At 54.6% G+C, this 21,595-nt stretch overlaps 1 protein-coding gene across 1 annotated transcript in view; it reads left to right on the forward strand.

Moving 5' to 3' along the window:
* Positions 1-21,595, forward strand: part of LOC141148104 (carbonic anhydrase 4-like) — an 83,615-nt gene that overhangs the window by 59,633 nt on the left and 2,387 nt on the right. Inside the window, exon 7 of the mRNA XM_073635257.1 lies at positions 19,188-19,257. Coding sequence (XP_073491358.1) covers positions 19,188-19,257 — 70 coding nt within the window. The remainder of the gene's footprint in view (positions 1-19,187; positions 19,258-21,595) is intronic.

Raw genomic sequence — 21,595 nt, forward strand, 5'->3', positions numbered from 1 at the left:
GTCATGTGACCAGAAATACCGGCACTGCTCGCTCTCTACGAGTCATGTGACCAGAAATACCGGCACTGCTCGCTCCCTGCGGGTCATGTGACCAGAAATACCGGCACTGCTCGCTCTCTACGAGTCATGTGACCAGAAATACCGGCACTGCTCGCTCTCTACGAGTCATGTGACCAGAAATACCGGCACTGCTCGCTCTCTACGAGTCATGTGACCAGAAATACCGGCACTGCTCGCTCTCTACGAGTCATGTGACCAGAAATACCGGCACTGCTCGCTCTCTACGAGTCATGTGACCAGATCATGTGTAAGAAACCCGCAGAGTCAGCTCAGCAGCGCCAACATGGCGACGTGCAGTCCGGGCATATTTTGTGTATGGAGTATAATAAAACTTGTGTAATATTTTAAGCTGGATGAGCCAATCTCTAGAAGAGAACAGGTGTCCAAAGGGGGGGTCCCAGATATCTTCTCAGTCCTTCCCATCCAACTCCGGCATCTCCGACGCCCACAAGTCACAAAGTCTCTCCAAACCGTGCCGCATGGAGTTCCACCCAGAAATGGAACTTCCACTTTTTGGATCCCCCCCCCTCTGGTGTCACATTTGGCACCTTTCAGGGGGGAGCAGATACTTGTCTAATACAGGTATTTGCTGACACTTCCTGGCATAGATCACCCCGGCGCTTGCAGGTGACCTACACCACTTCCGGTACCTACCCCGTCCTCCCTCGCTGTATTGTGTGAGACACAGAACACAGCAGGGACCAGAGAGGACGCGCAGCACGACTCGTGCATGCACAGTAGGGAACCAGGAAGTGAAGCCGCACAGCTTCACTTCCTTATCCCCTTACCGAGGATGGCGGCGGGGGAAGGACGGATCAGATTCGCCCGCCGACATGGCGGGCTCACTGGACAGGTAAGTGTCCTTATATTAAAAGTCAGCAGCTGCAGGATTTGTATCCGCTGGCTTCTAATATTTTTTTTCAGCGGAACTCCACTTTAAGCAAAATAATACACTTAAAGGAGCAGTCCAGCCTTAAATCACAAAACACAGTACAGTATGAACATAAGGGGGGGCTTTCTACATGACCCTTTCAGACTTCATAACTCTGTAGGACACCTTGAGTTCTATGAGAACTGTACACACAGAGAGGGTCATGTGACCAGAAATACCGGCACTGCTCGCTCTCTGCGGGTCATGTGAACAGAAGTACCGGCACTGCTCGCTCTCTGCGGGTCATGTGACCAGAAATACCGGCACTGCTCGCTCTCTGCGGGTCACGTGACCAGAAATACCGGCACTGCTCGCTCTCTGCGGGTCATGTGTCCAGAAATACCGGCACTGCTCGCTCTCTGCGGGTCATGTGACCAGAAATACCAGCACTGCTCGCTCTCTGCGGGTCATGTGTCCAGAAATACCGGCACTGCTCGCTGTCTGCGGGTCATGTGACCAGAACTACCGGCACTGCTCGCTCCCTGCGGGTCATGTGACCAGAAATACCGGCACTGCTCGCTCTCTGCGGGTCATGTGACCAGAACTACCGGCACTGCTCGCTCTCTGCGGGTCATGTGACCAGAAGTACCGGCACTGCTCGCTCTCTGCGGGTCATGTGTCCAGAAATACCGGCACTGCTCGCTCCCTGCGGGTCATGTGACCAGAAGTATCGGCACTACTCGCTCTCTGCGGGTCAAGTGACCAGAAATACAGGCACTGCTCGCTCCCTGCGGGTCATGTGACCAGAAATACCGGCACTGCTCGCTCCCTGCGGGTCATGTGACCAGAAGTATCGGCACTGCTCGCTCTCTGCGGGTCAAGTGACCAGAAATACAGGCACTGCTCGCTCTCTGCGGATCATGTGACCAGAAATACCGGCACTGCTCGCTCCCTGCGGGTCATGTGACCAGAAGTATCGGCACTGCTCGCTCTCTGCGGGTCAAGTGACCAGAAATACAGGCACTGCTCGCTCTCTGCGGATCATGTGACCAGAAATACCGGCACTGCTCGCTCTCTGAGGGTCATGTGACCAGAAATACCGGCACTGCTCGCTCTCTGCGGGGCATGTGACCAGAAATACCGGCACTGCTCGCTCTCTGCGGGTCATGTGACCAGAAATACCGGCACTGCTCGCTCCCTGCGGGTCATGTGACCAGAAATACCGGCACTGCTCGCTCCCTGCGGGTCATGTGACCAGAAATACCGGCACTGCTCGCTCTCTGCGGGTCATGTGACCAGAAATACCGGCACTGCTCGCTCCCTGCGGGTCATTTGACCAGAAATACCGGCACTGCTCGCTCTCTGCGGGTCATGTGACCAGAAATACCGGCACTGCTCGCTCCCTGCGGGTCATGTGACCAGAAATACCGGCACTGGTCGCTCTCTGCGGGTCATGTGACCAGAAATACCAGCACTGCTCGCTCCCTGCGGGTCATGTGACCAGAAATACCGGCACTGCTCGCCCCCTGCGGGTCATGTGACCAGCAATACCGGCACTGCTCGCTCTCTGCGGGTCATGTGACCAGAAATACCGGCACTGCTCGCTCCCTGCGGGTCATGTGACCAGAAATACCGGCACTGCTCTCTCCCTGCGGGTCATGTGACCAGAAATACCGGCACTGCTCGCTCTCTGCGAGGCATGTGACCAGAAATACCGGCACTGCTCGCTCCCTGCGGGTCATGTGACCAGAAATACCGGCACTGCTTGCTCTCTGCGGGTCATGTGACCAGAAATATAGGCACTGATCGTTCTCTGCGGGTCATGTGACCAGAAATACCGGCACTGCTCGCTCTCTGCGGGTCATCTGACCAGAAATACCGGCACTGCTCGCTCTCTGCGGGTCATGTGACCAGAAATACCAGCACTGCTCGCTCTCTGCGGGTCATGTGAACAGAAGTACCGGCACTGCTCGCTCTCTGCGGGTCATGTGAACAGAAGTACCGGCACTGCTCGCTCTCTGCGGGTCATGTGACCAGAAATACCGGCACTGCTCGCTCTCTGCGGGTCATGTTGCCAGAAATACCAGCACTGCTCGCTCTCTGCGAGGCATGTGACCAGAAATACCGGCACTGCTCGCTCTCTGCGGATCATGTGACCAGAAATACCGGCACTGCTCGCTCTCTGAGGATCATGTGACCAGAAATACCGGCACTGCTTGCTCTCTGCGGGGCATGTGACCAGAAATACAGGCACTGCTCGCTCTCTGTGGGTCATGTGACCAGAAATACCGGCACTGCTCGCTCTCTGCGGGTCATGTGACCAGAAATACCAGCACTACTCGCTCTCTGCGGATCATGTGACCAGAAATACCGGCACTGCTCGCTCCCTGCGGGTCATGTGACCAGAAATACCGGCACTGCTCGCTCTCTGCGGGGCATGTGACCAGAAATACCGGCACTGCTCGCTCTCTGTGGGTCATGTGACCAGAAATACCGGCACTCCTCGCTCCCTGCGGGTCATGTGACCAGAAATACTAGCACTGCTCGCTCCCTGCGGGTCATGTGACCAGAAATACCGGCACTGCTCGCTCTCTGCGGGTCATGTGACCAGAAATACCGGCACTGCTCGCTCCCTGCGGGTCATGTGACCAGAAATACCGGCACTGCTCGCTCCCTGCGGGTCATGTGACCAGCAATACCGGCACTGCTCGCTCCCTGCGGGTCATGTGACCAGAAATACCGGCGCTGCTCGCTCCCTGCGGGTCATGTGACCAGAAATACCGGCACTGCTCGCTCTCTGCGGGTCATGTGACCAGAAATACCGGCACTGCTCGCTCCCTGCCGGTCATGTTACCAGAAATACCGGCACTGCTCGCTCTCTGCGAGGCATGTGACCAGAAATACCGGCACTGCTCGCTCCCTGCGGTCATGTGACCAGAAATACCGGCACTGCTCGCTCTCTGCGGGTCATGTGACCAGAAATACCGGCACTGCTCGCTCTCTGCGGGTCATGTGACCAGAAATACCGGCACTGCTCGCTCTCTGCGGGTCATGTGACCAGAAATACCGGCACTGCTCGCTCTCTGCGGGTCATGTGACCAGAAATACCGGCACTGCTCGCTCTCTGCGGGTCATGTGAACAGAAGTACCGGCACTGCTCGCTCTCTGCGGGTCATGTGAACAGAAGTACCGGCACTGCTCGCTCTCTGCGGGTCATGTGACCAGAAATACCGGCACTACTCGCTCTCTGCGGGTCATGTGAACAGAAGTACCGGCACTGCTCGCTCTCTGCGGGTCATGTGACCAGAAATACCGGCACTGCTCGCTCTCTGCGGGTCATGTTGCCAGAAATACCAGCACTGCTCGCTCTCTGCGAGGCATGTGACCAGAAATACCGGCACTGCTCGCTCTCTGCGGATCATGTGACCAGAAATACCGGCACTGCTCGCTCTCTGTGGATCATGTGACCAGAAATACCGGCACTGCTCGCTCTCTGCGGGGCATATGACCAGAAATACCGGCACTGCTCGCTCTCTGCGGGGCATGTGACCAGAAATACAGGCACTGCTCGCTCTCTGTGGGTCATGTGACCAGAAATACCGGCACTGCTCGCTCTCTGCGGGTCATGCGACCAGAAATACCAGCACTGCTCGCTCTCTGCGGGGCATGTGACCAAAAATACCGGCACTGCTCGCTCTCTGCGGGGCACGTGACCAGAAATACTGGCACTGCTCGCTCTCTGCGGGTCATGTGACAAGAAATACCAGCACTGCTCGCTCCCTGCGGGTCATGTGACCAGAAATACCGGCACTGCTCGCTCCCTGCGGGTCATGTGACCAGAAATACCGGCACTGCTCGCTCTCTGTGGGTCATGTGACCAGAAATACCGGCACTGCTCGCTCCCTGAGGGTCATATCACCAGAAATACCGGCACTGCTCGCTCCCTGCGGGTCATGTGACCAGAAATACCGACACTGCTCACTCTCTGCGGGTCACGTGACCAGAAATACCGGCACTGTTCGCTCTCAGTGGATTATGTGACCAGAAATACCGGCACTGCTCGCTCCCTGCGGGTCATGTGACCAGAAATACCGGCACTGCTCGCTCTCTGCGGGTCACGTGACCAGAAATACCGGCACTGCTCGCTCTCTGTGGGTCATGTGACCAGAAATACCGGCACTGCTCGCTCTCTGTGGGTCATGTGACCAGAAGTACCGGCACTGCTCGCTCCCTGCGGGTCATGTGACCAGAAATACTGGCACTGCTCGCTCTCTGCAGGTCATGTGACCAGAAATACCGGCACTGCTCGCTCTCTGCGGGTCATGTGACCAGAAATACCGGCACTGCTCGCTCCCTGCGGGTCATATCACCAGAAATACCGGCACTGCTCGCTCCCTACGGGTCATGTGACCAGAAATACCGGAACTGCTCGCTCTCTGCGGGTCATGTGACCAGAAATACCGCCACTGCTCGCTCTCTGCGGGTCATCTGACCAGAAGTACCGGCACTGCTCGCTCCCTGCGGGTCATGTGACCAGAAATACCGGCACTGCTCGCTCTCTGCGGGTCATGTGACCAGAAATGCCGGCACTGCTCGCTCTCTGCGGGGCATGTGACCAGAAATACCAGCACTGCTCGCTCTCTGCGGGTCATGTGACCAGAAATACCGGCACTGCTCGCTCCCTGCGGGTCATGTGACCAGAAATGCCGGCACTGCTCGCTCTCTGCGGGGCATGTGACCAGAAATACCAGCACTGCTCGCTCTCTGCGGGTCATGTGACCAGAAATACCGGCACTGCTCGCTCCCTGCGGGTCATGTGACCAGAAATACCGGCACTGCTCGCTCCCTGCGGGTCATGTGACCAGAAATACCGGCACTGCTCGCTCCCTGCGGGTCATGTGACCAGAAATACCGGCACTGCTCGCTCCCTGCGGGTCATGTGACCAGAAATACCGGCACTGCTCGCTCCCTGCGGGTCATGTGACCAGAAATACCGGCACTGCTCGCTCTCTGCGGGTCATGTGACCAGAAATACCGGCACTGCTCGCTCTCTGCGGGTCATGTGACCAGAAATACCGGCACTGCTCGCTCTCTGCGGGTCATGTGACCAGAAATACCGGCACTGCTCACTCTCGGCGGGTCATGTGACCAGAAATACCGGCACTGCTCGCTCCCTGCGGGTCATATCACCAGAAATACCGGCACTGCTCGCTCCCTGCGAGGCATGTGACAAGAAATACCGGCACTGCTCGCTCCCTGCGGGTCATGTGACCAGAAATATCGGCACTGCTCGCTCTCTGCGGGTCATGTGACAAGAAATACCGGCACTGCTCGCGCCCTGCGGGTCATGTGACCAGAAATACCGGCACTGCTCGCTCTCTGTGGGTCATGTGACCAGAAATACCGGCACTGCTCGCTCTCTGCGGGTCATGTGACCAGAAATACCGGCACTGCTCGCTCTCTGCGGGTCATGTGACCAGAAATACCAGCACTGCACGCTCTCTGCGGGCCATGTGACCAGAAATACTGGCACTGCTCGCTCTCTGCGGGTCATGTGACCAGAAATAACGGCACTGCTCGCTCCCTGCGGGTCATGTGACCAGAAATACCAGCACTGCTCGCTCTCTGCAGGTCATGTGACCAGAAATACCGGCACTGCTCGCTCTCTGTGGGTCACGTGACCAGAAATACCAGCACTGCTCGCTCTCTGCGGGTAATGTGACCAGAAATACCAGCACTGCTCGCTCTCTGCGGGTCATGTGACCAGAAATACCGACACTGCTCGCTCCCTGCGGGTCATGTGACCAGAAATACCAGCACTGCTCGCTCTCTGCAGGTCATGTGACCAGAAGTACCGGCACTGCTCGCTCCCTGCGGGTCATGTGACCAGAAATACTGGCACTGCTCGCTCTCTGCGGGTCATGTGACCAGAAATACCGGCACTACTCGCTCCCTGCGGGTCATGTGACCAGAAATACCAGCACTGCTCACTCTCTGCGGGTCATGTGACCAGAAATACCGGCACTGCTCGCTCTCTGCGGATCATGTGACCAGAAATACCGGCACTGCTCGCTCCCTGCGGGTCATGTGACCAGAAATACCGGCACTGCTCGCTCTCTGTGGTTCATGTGACCAGAAATACCGGCACTGCTCGCTCTCTGCGGGTCATGTGACCAGAAATACCAGCACTGCTCGCTCTCTGCGGGTCATGTGACCAGAAATACCGGCACTGCTCGCTCTCGGCGGGTCATGTGACCAGAAATACCGGCACTGCTCGCTCCCTGCGGGTCATATCACCAGAAATACCGGCACTGCTCGCTCCCTGCGAGGCATGTGACAAGAAATACCGGCACTGCTCGCTCCCTGCGGGTCATGTGACCAGAAATACCGGCACTGCTCGCTCTCTGCGGGTCACGTGACCAGAAATACCGGCACTGCTCGCGCCCTGCGGGTCATGTGACCAGAAATACCGGCACTGCTCGCTCTCTGTGGGTCATGTGACCAGAAATACCGGCACTGCTCGCTCTCTGTGGGTCATGTGACCAGAAATACCGGCACTGCTCGCTCTCTGCGGGTCATGTGACCAGAAATACCGGCACTGCTCGCTCTCTGCGGGTCATGTGACCAGAAATACCAGCACTGCACGCTCTCTGCGGGCCATGTGACCAGAAATACTGGCACTGCTCGCTCTCTGCGGGTCATGTGACCAGAAATACCGGCACTGCTCGCTCCCTGCGGGTCATGTGACCAGAAATACCAGCACTGCTCGCTCTCTGCGGGTCATGTGACCAGAAATACCGGCACTGCTTGCTCCCTGTGGGTCATGTGACCAGAAATACCGGCACTGCTCCCTCTCTGCGGGTCACGTGACCAGAAATACCGGCACTGCTCGCTCTCTGCGGGTCACGTGACCAGAAATACCGGCACTGCTCGCTCCCTGTGGGTCATGTGACCAGAAATACCGGCACTGCTCGCTCTCTGCGGGTCATGTGACCAGAAATACCGGCACTGCTCGCTCCCTGCAGGTCATGTGACCAGAAATACCGGCACTGCTCGCTCTCTGCGGGTCATGTGACCAGAAATACCGGCGCTTGTCGCTCTCTGCGGGTCATGTGACCAGAAATACCAGCGCTGCTCGCTCTCTGCGGGTCATGGGACCAGAAATACCGGCACTGCTCGCTACCATAAAGAAGCTGAAAACTTTGAACCCGCTTAAGTTGCATCTTCACATTCCAGGAACGCAATCTAGTGCCCTCTGTCTCTCTGTCCCACCCACCTCTATGTCCAGTGCCCTCTATGGCCCTGTCACGGAACGTCCCACACTCCGCTTGAGTGCTTCCGTCAGTATACCGCTTCCTAAGTTCTGGAACACGAGTCCAATGGATCTGGCTATAGGAACCCCCAAGAACTAGACAACACCAGTCTTGGAGTACATCAGAACTGCCTTTATTTTGAGATCTCACAGACCTTTATACAGCAGGGATGACTCAAAGCTAACCTAATTAACATGACCTAATTTACTACAAAATGTACCCAGACCAGATGACAGTCTTGTGGGCACCGAGCTTCACACATTAATACAATTAACAATACAAACAACAATCTCCCCCCTCCTCAGCCTAGACCATTCGTCTATTAGCCAGGGCTGGTGGCTAATGTGATCAGCTCTCTCAATTAACATAAACACATGTTGATAACACCAGCATCTCCTCACAGGATGTGTCCCAGCAGAATGAATCAGTCTTATCAGCAGGGGGCTGCTGGAGGAATCCCCCCTCCCTCTTCAGGGACACAAATCTACAGTAAGGAGTCCCCATACAATATATACATGACTGAGTCCGATTAATACAGTTCAGACTGGATTTCTCATTCACCTCAAATGCTAGGGCCCATAATCGGTGGGCAACAGGCTTGCACACAGTCCTCTCCAACAGCCTCCGCTCTGGCCATGCCCGTGACATTTCTCCCCTTTCGGCAGGAGACTAACACAGGAGGAGACCCCAGACGGGTTGACTCCGAAGTTAGTAAACAGCTCCAGTCCTCTACTGCCTGTACCCACACAGTACCCCAAACAAATCATCCCAAACAGTGCATTACTCACCCAGCCATCCTCTGCCTCTCTCAGAGAACATATCTGCCGCTGGAGAGAAGACAGGGTGTCTGGGCTCACTCTGTCATGCTGTTGGGGATCAGGGCCGACTGCCCAGCATCCCTGGGGTATACAGGTGGAGACTGAAGTTCCATCCACCTTCACAGGAAATCCATCCTCTGTTAGTTGAGGGCAGAGTCCAGCAGTCCTCGGCCCTGTTGCCAGCCCTTCTGCTGGAAACCCCACACCATCTGTTCCGGCTAACTGTTGGAGAGGGAGGCCGACTGCCCCGCCTCCCTGGAACTCTGTAGTTGTTGCCGGTGCTGGGCAGAGGTTGGTAGCACTCTGCCCTGTTGCCAGCACTTCTGCTGGGGACTCCGCATCCTCTGCTCCGGCTAACTGTTGGGGCAGGCAGCTGGCTTCCTCCACTCCCAAACTGTGTAGCTGCCATTGGGGAGGTGAGCCGGCTGCTTCCTTTTCCATTCCCTCATCTGGCTGCTGGGACGACATGTCGATGGTACCGGCACTACTCGCTCCCTGCGGGTCATGTGACCAGAAATACCGGCACTGCTCACTCTCTGCGGGTCATGTGACCAGAAATACCGGCACTGCTCGCTCTCTGCGGATCATGTGACCAGAAATACCGGCACTGCTCGCTCCCTGCGGGTCATGTGACCAGAAATACCGGCACTGCTCGCTCTCTGTGGTTCATGTGACCAGAAATACCGGCACTGCTCGCTCTCTGCGGGTCATGTGACCAGAAATACCAGCACTGCTCGCTCTCTGCGGGTCATGTGACCAGAAATACCGGCACTGCTCACTCTCGGCGGGTCATGTGACCAGAAATACCGGCACTGCTCGCTCCCTGCGGGTCATATCACCAGAAATACCGGCACTGCTCGCTCCCTGCGAGGCATGTGACAAGAAATACCGGCACTGCTCGCTCCCTGCGGGTCATGTGACCAGAAATACCGGCACTGCTCGCTCTCTGCGGGTCACGTGACCAGAAATACCGGCACTGCTCGCGCCCTGCGGGTCATGTGACCAGAAATACCGGCACTGCTCGCTCTCTGTGGGTCATGTGACCAGAAATACCGGCACTGCTCGCTCTCTGCGGGTCATGTGACCAGAAATACCGGCACTGCTCGCTCTCTGCGGGTCATGTGACCAGAAATACCAGCACTGCACGCTCTCTGCGGGCCATGTGACCAGAAATACTGGCACTGCTCGCTCTCTGCGGGTCATGTGACCAGAAATACCGGCACTGCTCGCTCCCTGCGGGTCATGTGACCAGAAATACCAGCACTGCTCGCTGTCTGCAGGTCATGTGACCAGAAATACCGGCACTGCTCGCTCTCTGTGGGTCACGTGACCAGAAATACCAGCACTGCTCACTCTCTGCGGGTCATGTGACCAGAAATACCGACACTGCTCGCTCCCTGCGGGTCATGTGACCAGAAATACCAGTACTGCTCGCTCTCTGCAGGTCATGTGACCAGAAGTACCGGCACTGCTCGCTCCCTGCGGGTCATGTGACCAGAAATACTGGCACTGCTCGCTCTTTGCGGGTCATGTGACCAGAAATACCGGCACTACTCGCTCCCTGCGGGTCATGTGACCAGAAATACCGGCACTGCTCACTCTCTGCGGGTCATGTGACCAGAAATACCGGCACTGCTCGCTCTCTGCGGATCATGTGACCAGAAATACCGGCACTGCTCGCTCCCTGCGGGTCATGTGACCAGAAATACCGGTACTGCTCGCTCTCTGTGGTTCATGTGACCAGAAATACCGGCACTGCTCGCTCTCTGCGGGTCATGTGACCAGAAATACCAGCACTGCTCGCTCTCTGCGGGTCATGTGACCAGAAATACCGGCACTGCTCGCTCTCGGCGGGTCATGTGACCAGAAATACCGGCACTGCTCGCTCCCTGCGGGTCATATCACCAGAAATACCGGCACTGCTCGCTCCCTGCGAGGCATGTGACAAGAAATACCGGCACTGCTCGCTCCCTGCGGGTCATGTGACTAGAAATACCGGCACTGCTCGCTCTCTGCGGGTCACGTGACCAGAAATACCGGCACTGCTCGCGCCCTGCGGGTCATGTGACCAGAAATACCGGCACTGCTCGCTCTCTGTGGGTCATGTGACCAGAAATACCGGCACTGCTCGCTCTCTGTGGGTCATGTGACCAGAAATACCGGCACTGCTCGCTCTCTGCGGGTCATGTGACCAGAAATACCGGCACTGCTCGCTCTCTGCGGGTCATGTGACCAGAAATACCGGCACTGCACGCTCTCTGCGGGCCATGTGACCAGAAATACTGGCACTGCTCGCTCTCTGCGGGTCATGTGACCAGAAATACCGGCACTGCTCGCTCCCTGCGGGTCATGTGACCAGAAATACCAGCACTGCTCGCTCTCTGCGGGTCATGTGACCAGAAATACCGGCACTGCTTGCTCCCTGTGGGTCATGTGACCAGAAATACCGGCACTGCTCCCTCTCTGCGGGTCACGTGACCAGAAATACCGGCACTGCTCGCTCTCTGCGGGTCACGTGACCAGAAATACCGGCACTGCTCGCTCCCTGTGGGTCATGTGACCAGAAATACCGGCACTGCTCGCTCTCTGCGGGTCATGTGACCAGAAATACCGGCACTGCTCGCTCTCTGCGGGTCATGTGACCAGAAATACCAGCACTGCTCGCTCTCTGCGGGTCATGTGACCAGAAATACCGGCACTGCTCGCTTCCTGCAGGTCATGTGACCAGAAATACCGGCACTGCTCGCTCTCTGCGGGTCACGTGACCAGAAATACCGGCACTGCTCGCTCTCTGCGGGTCACGTGACCAGAAATACCGGCACTGCTCGCTCCCTGTGGGTCATGTGACCAGAAATACCGGCACTGCTCGCTCTCTGCGGGTCATGTGACCAGAAATACCGGCACTGCTCGCTCCCTGCAGGTCATGTGACCAGAAATACCGGCACTGCTCGCTCTCTGCGGGTCATGTGACCAGAAATACCAGCACTGCTCGCTCCCTGCGGGTCATGTGACCAGAAATACCGGCACTGCTCGCTCCCTGCAGGTCATGTGACCAGAAATACCGGCGCTTGTCGCTCTCTGCGGGTCATGTGACCAGAAATACCAGCGCTGCTCGCTCTCTGCGGGTCATGTGACCAGAAATACCGGCGCTTGTCGCTCTCTGCGGGTCATGTGACCAGAAATACCGGCACTGCTCGCTCTCTGCGGGGCATATGACCAGAAATACCGGCACTGCTCGCTCTCTGCGGGTCATGGGACCAGAAATACCGGCACTGCTCGCTACCATAAAGAAGCTGAAAACTTTGAACCCGCTTAAGTTGCATCTTCACATTCCAGGAACGCAATCTAGTGCCCTCTGTCTCTCTGTCCCACCCACCTCTATGTCCAGTGCCCTCTATGGCCCTGTCACGGAACGTCCCACACTCCGCTTGAGTGCTTCCGTCAGTATACCGCTTCCTAAGTTCTGGAACACGAGTCCAATGGATCTGGCTATAGGAACCCCCAAGAACTAGACAACACCAGTCTTGGAGTACATCAGAACTGCCTTTATTTTGAGATCTCACAGACCTTTATACAGCAGGGATGACTCAAAGCTAACCTAATTAACATGACCTAATTTACTACAAAATGTACCCAGACCAGATGACAGTCTTGTGGGCACCGAGCTTCACACATTAATACAATTAACAATACAAACAACAATCTCCCCCCTCCTCAGCCTAGACCATTCGTCTATTAGCCAGGGCTGGTGGCTAATGTGATCAGCTCTCTCAATTAACATAAACACATGTTGATAACACCAGCATCTCCTCACAGGATGTGTCCCAGCAGAATGAATCAGTCTTATCAGCAGGGGGCTGCTGGAGGAATCCCCCCTCCCTCTTCAGGGACACAAATCTACAGTAAGGAGTCCCCATACAATATATACATGTGACCAGAAATACCGGCACTGCTCGCTCTCTGCGGCTCATGTGACCAGAAATACCGGCACTGCTCGCTCCCTGCGGGTCATGTGACCAGAAATACCGGCACTGCTCGCTCTCTGTGGTTCATGTGACCAGAAATACCGGCACTGCTCGCTCTCTGCGGGTCATGTGACCAGAAATACCAGCACTGCTCGCTCTCTGCGGGTCATGTGACCAGAAATACCGGCACTGCTCACTCTCGGCGGGTCATGTGACCAGAAATACCGGCACTGCTCGCTCCCTGCGGGTCATATCACCAGAAATACCGGCACTGCTCGCTCCCTGCGAGGCATGTGACAAGAAATACCGGCACTGCTCGCTCCCTGCGGGTCATGTGACCAGAAATACCGGCACTGCTCGCTCTCTGCGGGTCACGTGACCAGAAATACCGGCACTGCTCGCGCCCTGCGGGTCATGTGACCAGAAATACCGGCACTCCTCGCTCTCTGTGGGTCATGTGACCAGAAATACCGGCACTGCTCGCTCTCTGCGGGTCATGTGACCAGAAATACCGGCACTGCTTGCTCTCTGCGGGTCATGTGACCAGAAATACCAGCACTGCACGCTCTCTGCGGGCCATGTGACCAGAAATACTGGCACTGCTCGCTCTCTGCGGGTCATGTGACCAGAAATACCGGCACTGCTCGCTCCCTGCGGGTCATGTGACCAGAAATACCAGCACTGCTCGCTCTCTGCAGGTCATGTGACCAGAAATACCGGCACTGCTCGCTCTCTGTGGGTCACGTGACCAGAAATACCAGCACTGCTCGCTCTCTGCGGGTAATGTGACCAGAAATACCAGCACTGCTCGCTCTCTGCGGGTCATGTGACCAGAAATACCGACACTGCTCGCTCCCTGCGGGTCATGTGACCAGAAATACCAGCACTGCTCGCTCTCTGCAGGTCATGTGACCAGAAGTACCGGCACTGCTCGCTCCCTGCGGGTCATGTGACCAGAAATACTGGCACTGCTCGCTCTCTGCGGGTCATGTGACCAGAAATACCGGCACTACTCGCTCCCTGCGGGTCATGTGACCAGAAATACCGGCACTGCTCACTCTCTGCGGGTCATGTGACCAGAAATACCGGCACTGCTCGCTCTCTGCGGATCATGTGACCAGAAATACCGGCACTGCTCGCTCCCTGCGGGTCATGTGACCAGAAATACCGGCACTGCTCGCTCTCTGTGGTTCATGTGACCAGAAATACCGGCACTGCTCGCTCTCTGCGGGTCATGTGACCAGAAATACCAGCACTGCTCGCTCTCTGCGGGTCATGTGACCAGAAATACCGGCACTGCTCGCTCTCGGCGGGTCATGTGACCAGAAATACCGGCACTGCTCGCTCCCTGCGGGTCATATCACCAGAAATACCGGCACTGCTCGCTCCCTGCGAGGCATGTGACAAGAAATACCGGCACTGCTCGCTCCCTGCGGGTCATGTGACCAGAAATACCGGCACTGCTCGCTCTCTGCGGGTCACGTGACCAGAAATACCGGCACTGCTCGCGCCCTGTGGGTCATGTGACCAGAAATACCGGCACTGCTCGCTCTCTGTGGGTCATGTGACCAGAAATACCGGCACTGCTCGCTCTCTGTGGGTCATGTGACCAGAAATACCGGCACTGCTCGCTCTCTGCGGGTCATGTGACCAGAAATACCGGCACTGCTCGCTCTCTGCGGGTCATGTGACCAGAAATACCAGCACTGCACGCTCTCTGCGGGCCATGTGACCAGAAATACTGGCACTGCTCGCTCTCTGCGGGTCATGTGACCAGAAATACCGGCACTGCTCGCTCCCTGCGGGTCATGTGACCAGAAATACCAGCACTGCTCGCTCTCTGCGGGTCATGTGACCAGAAATACCGGCACTGCTTGCTCCCTGTGGGTCATGTGACCAGAAATACCGGCACTGCTCCCTCTCTGCGGGTCACGTGACCAGAAATACCGGCACTGCTCGCTCTCTGCGGGTCACGTGACCAGAAATACCGGCACTGCTCGCTCCCTGTGGGTCATGTGACCAGAAATACCGGCACTGCTCGCTCTCTGCGGGTCATGTGACCAGAAATACCGGCACTGCTCGCTCCCTGCAGGTCATGTGACCAGAAATACCGGCACTGCTCGCTCTCTGCGGGTCATGTGACCAGAAATACCAGCACTGCTCGCTCCCTGCGGGTCATGTGACCAGAAATACCGGCACTGCTCGCTCCCTGCAGGTCATGTGACCAGAAATACCGGCGCTTGTCGCTCTCTGCGGGTCATGTGACCAGAAATACCAGCGCTGCTCGCTCTCTGCGGGTCATGGGACCAGAAATACCGGCACTGCTCGCTACCATAAAGAAGCTGAAAACTTTGAACCCGCTTAAGTTGCATCTTCACATTCCAGGAACGCAATCTAGTGCCCTCTGTCTCTCTGTCCCACCCACCTCTATGTCCAGTGCCCTCTATGGCCCTGTCACGGAACGTCCCACACTCCGCTTGAGTGCTTCCGTCAGTATACCGCTTCCTAAGTTCTGGAACACGAGTCCAATGGATCTGGCTATAGGAACCCCCAAGAACTAGACAACACCAGTCTTGGAGTACATCAGAACTGCCTTTATTTTGAGATCTCACAGACCTTTATACAGCAGGGATGACTCAAAGCTAACCTAATTAACATGACCTAATTTACTACAAAATGTACCCAGACCAGATGACAGTCTTGTGGGCACCGAGCTTCACACATTAATACAATTAACAATACAAACAACAATCTCCCCCCTCCTCAGCCTAGACCATTCGTCTATTAGCCAGGGCTGGTGGCTAATGTGATCAGCTCTCTCAATTAACATAAACACATGTTGATAACACCAGCATCTCCTCACAGGATGTGTCCCAGCAGAATGAATCAGTCTTATCAGCAGGGGGCTGCTGGAGGAATCCCCCCTCCCTCTTCAGGGACACAAATCTACAGTAAGGAGTCCCCATACAATATATACATGACTGAGTCCGATTAATACAGTTCAGACTGGATTTCTCATTCACCTCAAATGCTAGGGCCCATAATCGGTGGGCAACAGGCTTGCACACAGTCCTCTCCAACAGCCTCCGCTCTGGCCATGCCCGTGACATTTCTCCCCTTTCGGCAGGAGACTAACACAGGAGGAGACCCCAGACGGGTTGACTCCGAAGTTAGTAAACAGCTCCAGTCCTCTACTGCCTGTACCCACACAGTACCCCAAACAAATTATCCCAAACAGTGCATTACTCACCCAGCCAACCTCTGCCTCTCTCAGAGAACATATCTGCCGCTGGAGAGAAGACAGGGGGACTGGGCTCACTCTGTCATGCTGTTGGGGATCTGGGCCCACTGCCCAGCATCCCTGGGGTATACAGGTGGAGACTGAAGTTCCATCCACCTTCACAGGAAATCCATCCTCTGTTAGTTGAGGGCAGAGTCCAGCAGTCCTCGGCCCTGTTGCCAGCCCTTCTGCTGGAAACCCCACACCATCTGTTCCGGCTAACTGTTGGAGAGGGAGGCAGACTGCCCCGCCTCCCTGGAACTCTGTAGTTGTTGCCGGTGCTGGGCAGAGGTTGGTAGCACTCTGCCCTGTTGCCAGCACTTCTGCTGGGGACTCCGCATCCTCTGCTCCGGCTAACTGTTGGGGCAGGCAGCTGGCTTCCTCCACTCCCAAACTGTGTAGCTGCCATTGGGGAGGTGAGCCGGCTGCTTCCTTTTCCATTCCCTCATCTGGCTGCTGGGACGACATGTCGATGGTACTGTCTCCCAGGTACACGGATCTTTGCTGGGGAGGAAAGCCCACTTCCTCCACCCTGGCCAACTGTTGGGGAGGGACAACACACACCTCCTCTCCCTTCTCCCCCTGTATCTGCTGCTGGGAAGTGATTGCCATCTTCTCACCCTGAGCCTCCACAATTGCTGCAGGTGTGGGGCAGAGGTCTTGGACCCTCTGTCCGGTTGCCAGCACTTCTGCTGGGGGTTTGCTAGGTGGTTCCTCCTCTACAGAAATGTCTATTAAATCCCCAGTCTCTGGAAGCGGTAAAAGTGTGGGACAGAGGTCTTGGACCCTCTGTTCAGTTACCAGATCTTCAGCTGGAGAAGTTTGTTTTAACTCCATAGATGCTGCTGGCAGAAAATCACATGTCCCTGTCAGTGTTGTGGGAGAAAGGCCGACTACCTCTTCTCTCAGGAAGGCCGAAGCCACTGTTGGTGCTGGGCAGAACACAGTGAACTTTGGCCCTGATAGCAGCTCTTCTGCTGGAGGCTCATCAGGTTGTTCTTCCTCAGCAGAAAAGTCTATCAAATCCCATGTCTCTGCAACTGATGTCGGGGAATAGGGGTTCACCATCTCCTGTCCATGGAACCCAGAAGATGTTATCATTTCTGGACAGAGGTTAGCAGAGCTCTGCCCTGTTGTCAGCACTTCAGGTTTGGGGACGGCAATCTCCGGATTTTCCACTGCCGATTCTCTGGCATGCTGCTGAACTTGTTCTAGCAGTTTCCTGTATGCCCTTTCCAGATGCTGCTCCTTCCTTAGCAAATGGTCCAGATCAGGTTTGAGCTCTGAGACCCCTGCAAGACCGAGCATAGACTCTCTATAGTCTCTCATGTCCTCAAGGTCAGGTTCCCCTTCATCGCCAAACATAAAAAGATCTGTAAGGTTCTCCCATAGCAATCCAGGGCCGCCAAAGTCATATCCCTCCGGAGAGCATTCTGTTGTCTCCCCTAAATATCCCTCCTCTGCGTGCCATTGCAGAGCCCGATAATGATTGTCCAGCTCTATCTCCTGCTGGACCAACCTGTCCAACTCAGTCACCCATTGCTCCTGGGGCTGCTCTCCCAGGAATGCCATCCGCAATGCCCGTTGGTCACTGGCCCGTTGCTCTTGGGTTGGAAAGCACTTGCCCTGTTTTATACCAGCGAGACGGAGGGCTGCAATCCAGAGCTCCACCCGAATCAGCTGCCTGAGCTCCAGGTATTCATCCTCAGACACAGTCCTGGTGTACGTTGAAAGGATGATCCGCAGCAGCCCCGGGAATTCTGATGCCAGGTCCATATCTCCGCTGGGGTGACTGAAGTCTGCTATGCTGATCTTGGATCCAGTTGGAGGTTTGGATGTCCCAGACTTCAGACTTCAGGAAGCTTTCCCGCTGCTTGCCACCAATGTCACGGAACGTCCCACACTCCGCTTGAGTGCTTCCGTCAGTATACCGCTTCCTAAGTTCTGGAACACGAGTCCAATGGATCTGGCTATAGGAACCCCCAAGAACTAGACAACACCAGTCTTGGAGTACATCAGAACTGCCTTTATTTTGAGATCTCACAGACCTTTATACAGCAGGGATGACTCAAAGCTAACCTAATTAACATGACCTAATTTACTACAAAATGTACCCAGACCAGATGACAGTCTTGTGGGCACCGAGCTTCACACATTAATACAATTAACAATACAAACAACAATCTCCCCCCTCCTCAGCCTAGACCATTCGTCTATTAGCCAGGGCTGGTGGCTAATGTGATCAGCTCTCTCAATTAACATAAACACATGTTGATAACACCAGCATCTCCTCACAGGATGTGTCCCAGCAGAATGAATCAGTCTTATCAGCAGGGGGCTGCTGGAGGAATCCCCCCTCCCTCTTCAGGGACACAAATCTACAGTAAGGAGTCCCCATACAATATATACATGACTGAGTCCGATTAATACAGTTCAGACTGGATTTCTCATTCACCTCAAATGCTAGGGCCCATAATCGGTGGGCAACAGGCTTGCACACAGTCCTCTCCAACAGCCTCCGCTCTGGCCATGCCCGTGACAGGCCCCATTAATGATATATTCATGCATGAACCCCCCCCCCCATTTAGATGCAGTCTATCCTCCCAGTAGGCCAGTAGCCAACTAAAAAACAGCCCTGTTCTCCTGGAACCCTCCCCCATGGGTTCCGTTCTCTGAGTTTCCTCTGGTGTGTCTGGTGGCATAGGGACGATTTCTGATAATACACCCCTGGGGGTCCTTTATGAAGTTTGTGACAACAGTCTCTGAAACCTTCTCTCATTCTTCTGTATTTTCTGATCTCCAGATAATAAAAGTCCCTCTTTCCGTTATTTTCTGTCCTTCTCTCCATGGAGATGATTGTGTGTTCTGCTCTCTCCACAGATCTTAGATTCGGTGAACACCTCCCAGATGGCATCACTCTCCAAGCTTTTACAACAAGTCTCTGTTCCTGGTAAGCAGACTCCTCTAACGCGTTTCGTCCATTCTCACTGCTCCCCTATGAGAGTCCCGAGATGCTGATTCCACTCATGACATCTTCTATGGATGAAGACAGGAGGGGGTGTTGTGTATGTAAAGAGTGGGGGGGTGTCTTATTTCCCCAAACATCCCCCATTCCTATGGAGGATGATGGGGAGAAGATATAGAAGTCAGGGATTTCCTGGAGATGATGGAGGAGTTGGTAAAACACAAGTTAAAGATGAATTCTAGTAATGGATACTTTATATTTCATTGATCCAGCTTGGACCATCGTAACTTTGTATAAACCATACCAGTGGGATCCATCTAAAAGCTGAAAACCACAATATAGACACCGCTACTACAGCAATCTCTACTGGCTTCCAGTTCCCATGCCCAGAGGCCGACCTCCTGCATTCATAATGCAGCAGGGCAGCCACTCCGCTTAGTCACGTTAACCAGTGGAGATCACTGGAGTAGCAGTGTAGTAGAGGTGTAGTAGTGATGTAGCAGCAGTGTAGTAGCGGTGCGGTGTGGTTGTGGTGTAGTAGCAGTGTACTAGAGTGTAGTTGTGGGGAAGTAGCAGTGGTGTAGTAGCAGTGTAGTATGGTGTAGAAGCGATGTAGTATCAGTGTAGTAGGGTGTAGTAGCAGTGTAGTAGTGGTGTACTAGGGGTGTGGTAGCGGTGTAGTAGCAGTGTAGTAGGGTGTAGTTGTGGTGAAGTAGCAGTGTAGTATGGTGTAGAAGCGATGTAGTATCAGTGTAGTAGTGGTGTACTAGGGGTGTAGAAGCGATGTAGTAGCAGTGTAGTAGTGGTGTACTAGAGGTGTAGTAGCATTGTAGTAGCAGTGTAGTAGGGTGTAGTAGGAGTGTAGTAGGAGTGTAGTAGGGCTGTAGTAGTGGTGCAGCAGCGGTGTCTACTTCAGTGATTTTCAGCTTCTAGAGGGATCCCACGAGTATGGTGTATGCATAGATACATCGGTTCAGCTTGTACCAGTGGAACTATGTAAAAATATCCATTCCTGGAATTCATATGTACATTTTTTTTTCCTTGGATATGATTTATTTGCTTTTTCAGTAAAACTAACACGATACGAGAAAAAAAGAGATACAAGATAAATGATATACTTCATAGAAAGCAGTACATGAGTGGAGGAACAATCCATCCTCCCCAGATGCAGGGAAGGGTCATACATGGCCAACGTTGTGGACCTCTTCACCTGGAATGCAGTTTTCTCTCCACTGATGCGCTGATCGTCTATCACATTATAGGAATGAAGAATGGAGATTCATATTTCAATTTCATCTTTCCTGTCAATAGTTTGGGTGCTGATAGTTGGGGTGCCGATAGATGGAAGTGCTGATAGATGGGGTGCTGATAGATGGAAGTGCTGATAGTTGGGGTGCCGATAGATGGAAGTGCTGATAGATGGGGTGCTGATAGATGGAAGTGCTGATAGTTGGGGTGCCGATAGATGGAAGTGCTGATAGATGGGGTACTGATAGATGGAAGTGCTGATAGTTGGGGTACTGATAGATGGAAGTGCTGATAGTTGGGGTGCTGATAGTTGGGGTGCCGATAGTTGGGGTGCTGATAGATGGAAGTGCTGATAGATGGGGTGCTGATAGATGGAAGTGCTGATAGTTGGGGTACTGATAGATGGAAGTGCTGATAGTTGGGGTGCTGATAGTTGGGAGTGTTGATAGATGGAAGTGCTAATAGTTGGGGTGCCGATAGTTGGAGTACTGATAGCTGGGAGTGCTGATAGTTATTGTGCCAATAGTTAGCGTGCTGATAGTTGGGGTGCCGATAGTTGGGAGTGTTGATAGATGGAAGTGCTAATAGTTGGGAGTGCTGATAGTTGGGAGTGCTGATAGTTATGGTGCCAATAGTTAGCGTGCTGATAGTTGGGTTTGCCGATAGTTGGGGTGGTGATAGTTGGGGTGCCGATAGCTGCGGTGCTCATAGTTGGGGTGCCAATAGTTGGGAGTGCTGATCGGTGGAAGTGCTAATAGTTGCGGTGCTGATCGTTGGGGTGCCGATAGTTGGGAGTGCTGATAGCTGGGAGTGTTGATACATGGAAGTGCTAATAATTGGGGTGCCGATAGTTGGGTGTGTTGACAGATGGAAGTGCTAATAGTTGGCCTGCTGTTAGTTGGAGTGCTGATAGTTGGGAGTGCTGATAGTTGGGAGTGCTGATAGTTGGGAGTGCTGATAGTGTGCTGATAGTTGGGGGTGCTGATCGTTGATAGTGCTGATCGTTGGGGAGATGGGCTAGATGAAGGAACAATGGCGCCTGATCATCTTTTTTCCCTTCTCTGTCCTTCCATGG

The sequence above is a fragment of the Aquarana catesbeiana genome, linkage group LG06, assembly GCF_042186555.1.
Source record: "Aquarana catesbeiana isolate 2022-GZ linkage group LG06, ASM4218655v1, whole genome shotgun sequence".
Lineage (NCBI taxonomy): Eukaryota > Metazoa > Chordata > Amphibia > Anura > Ranidae > Aquarana > Aquarana catesbeiana.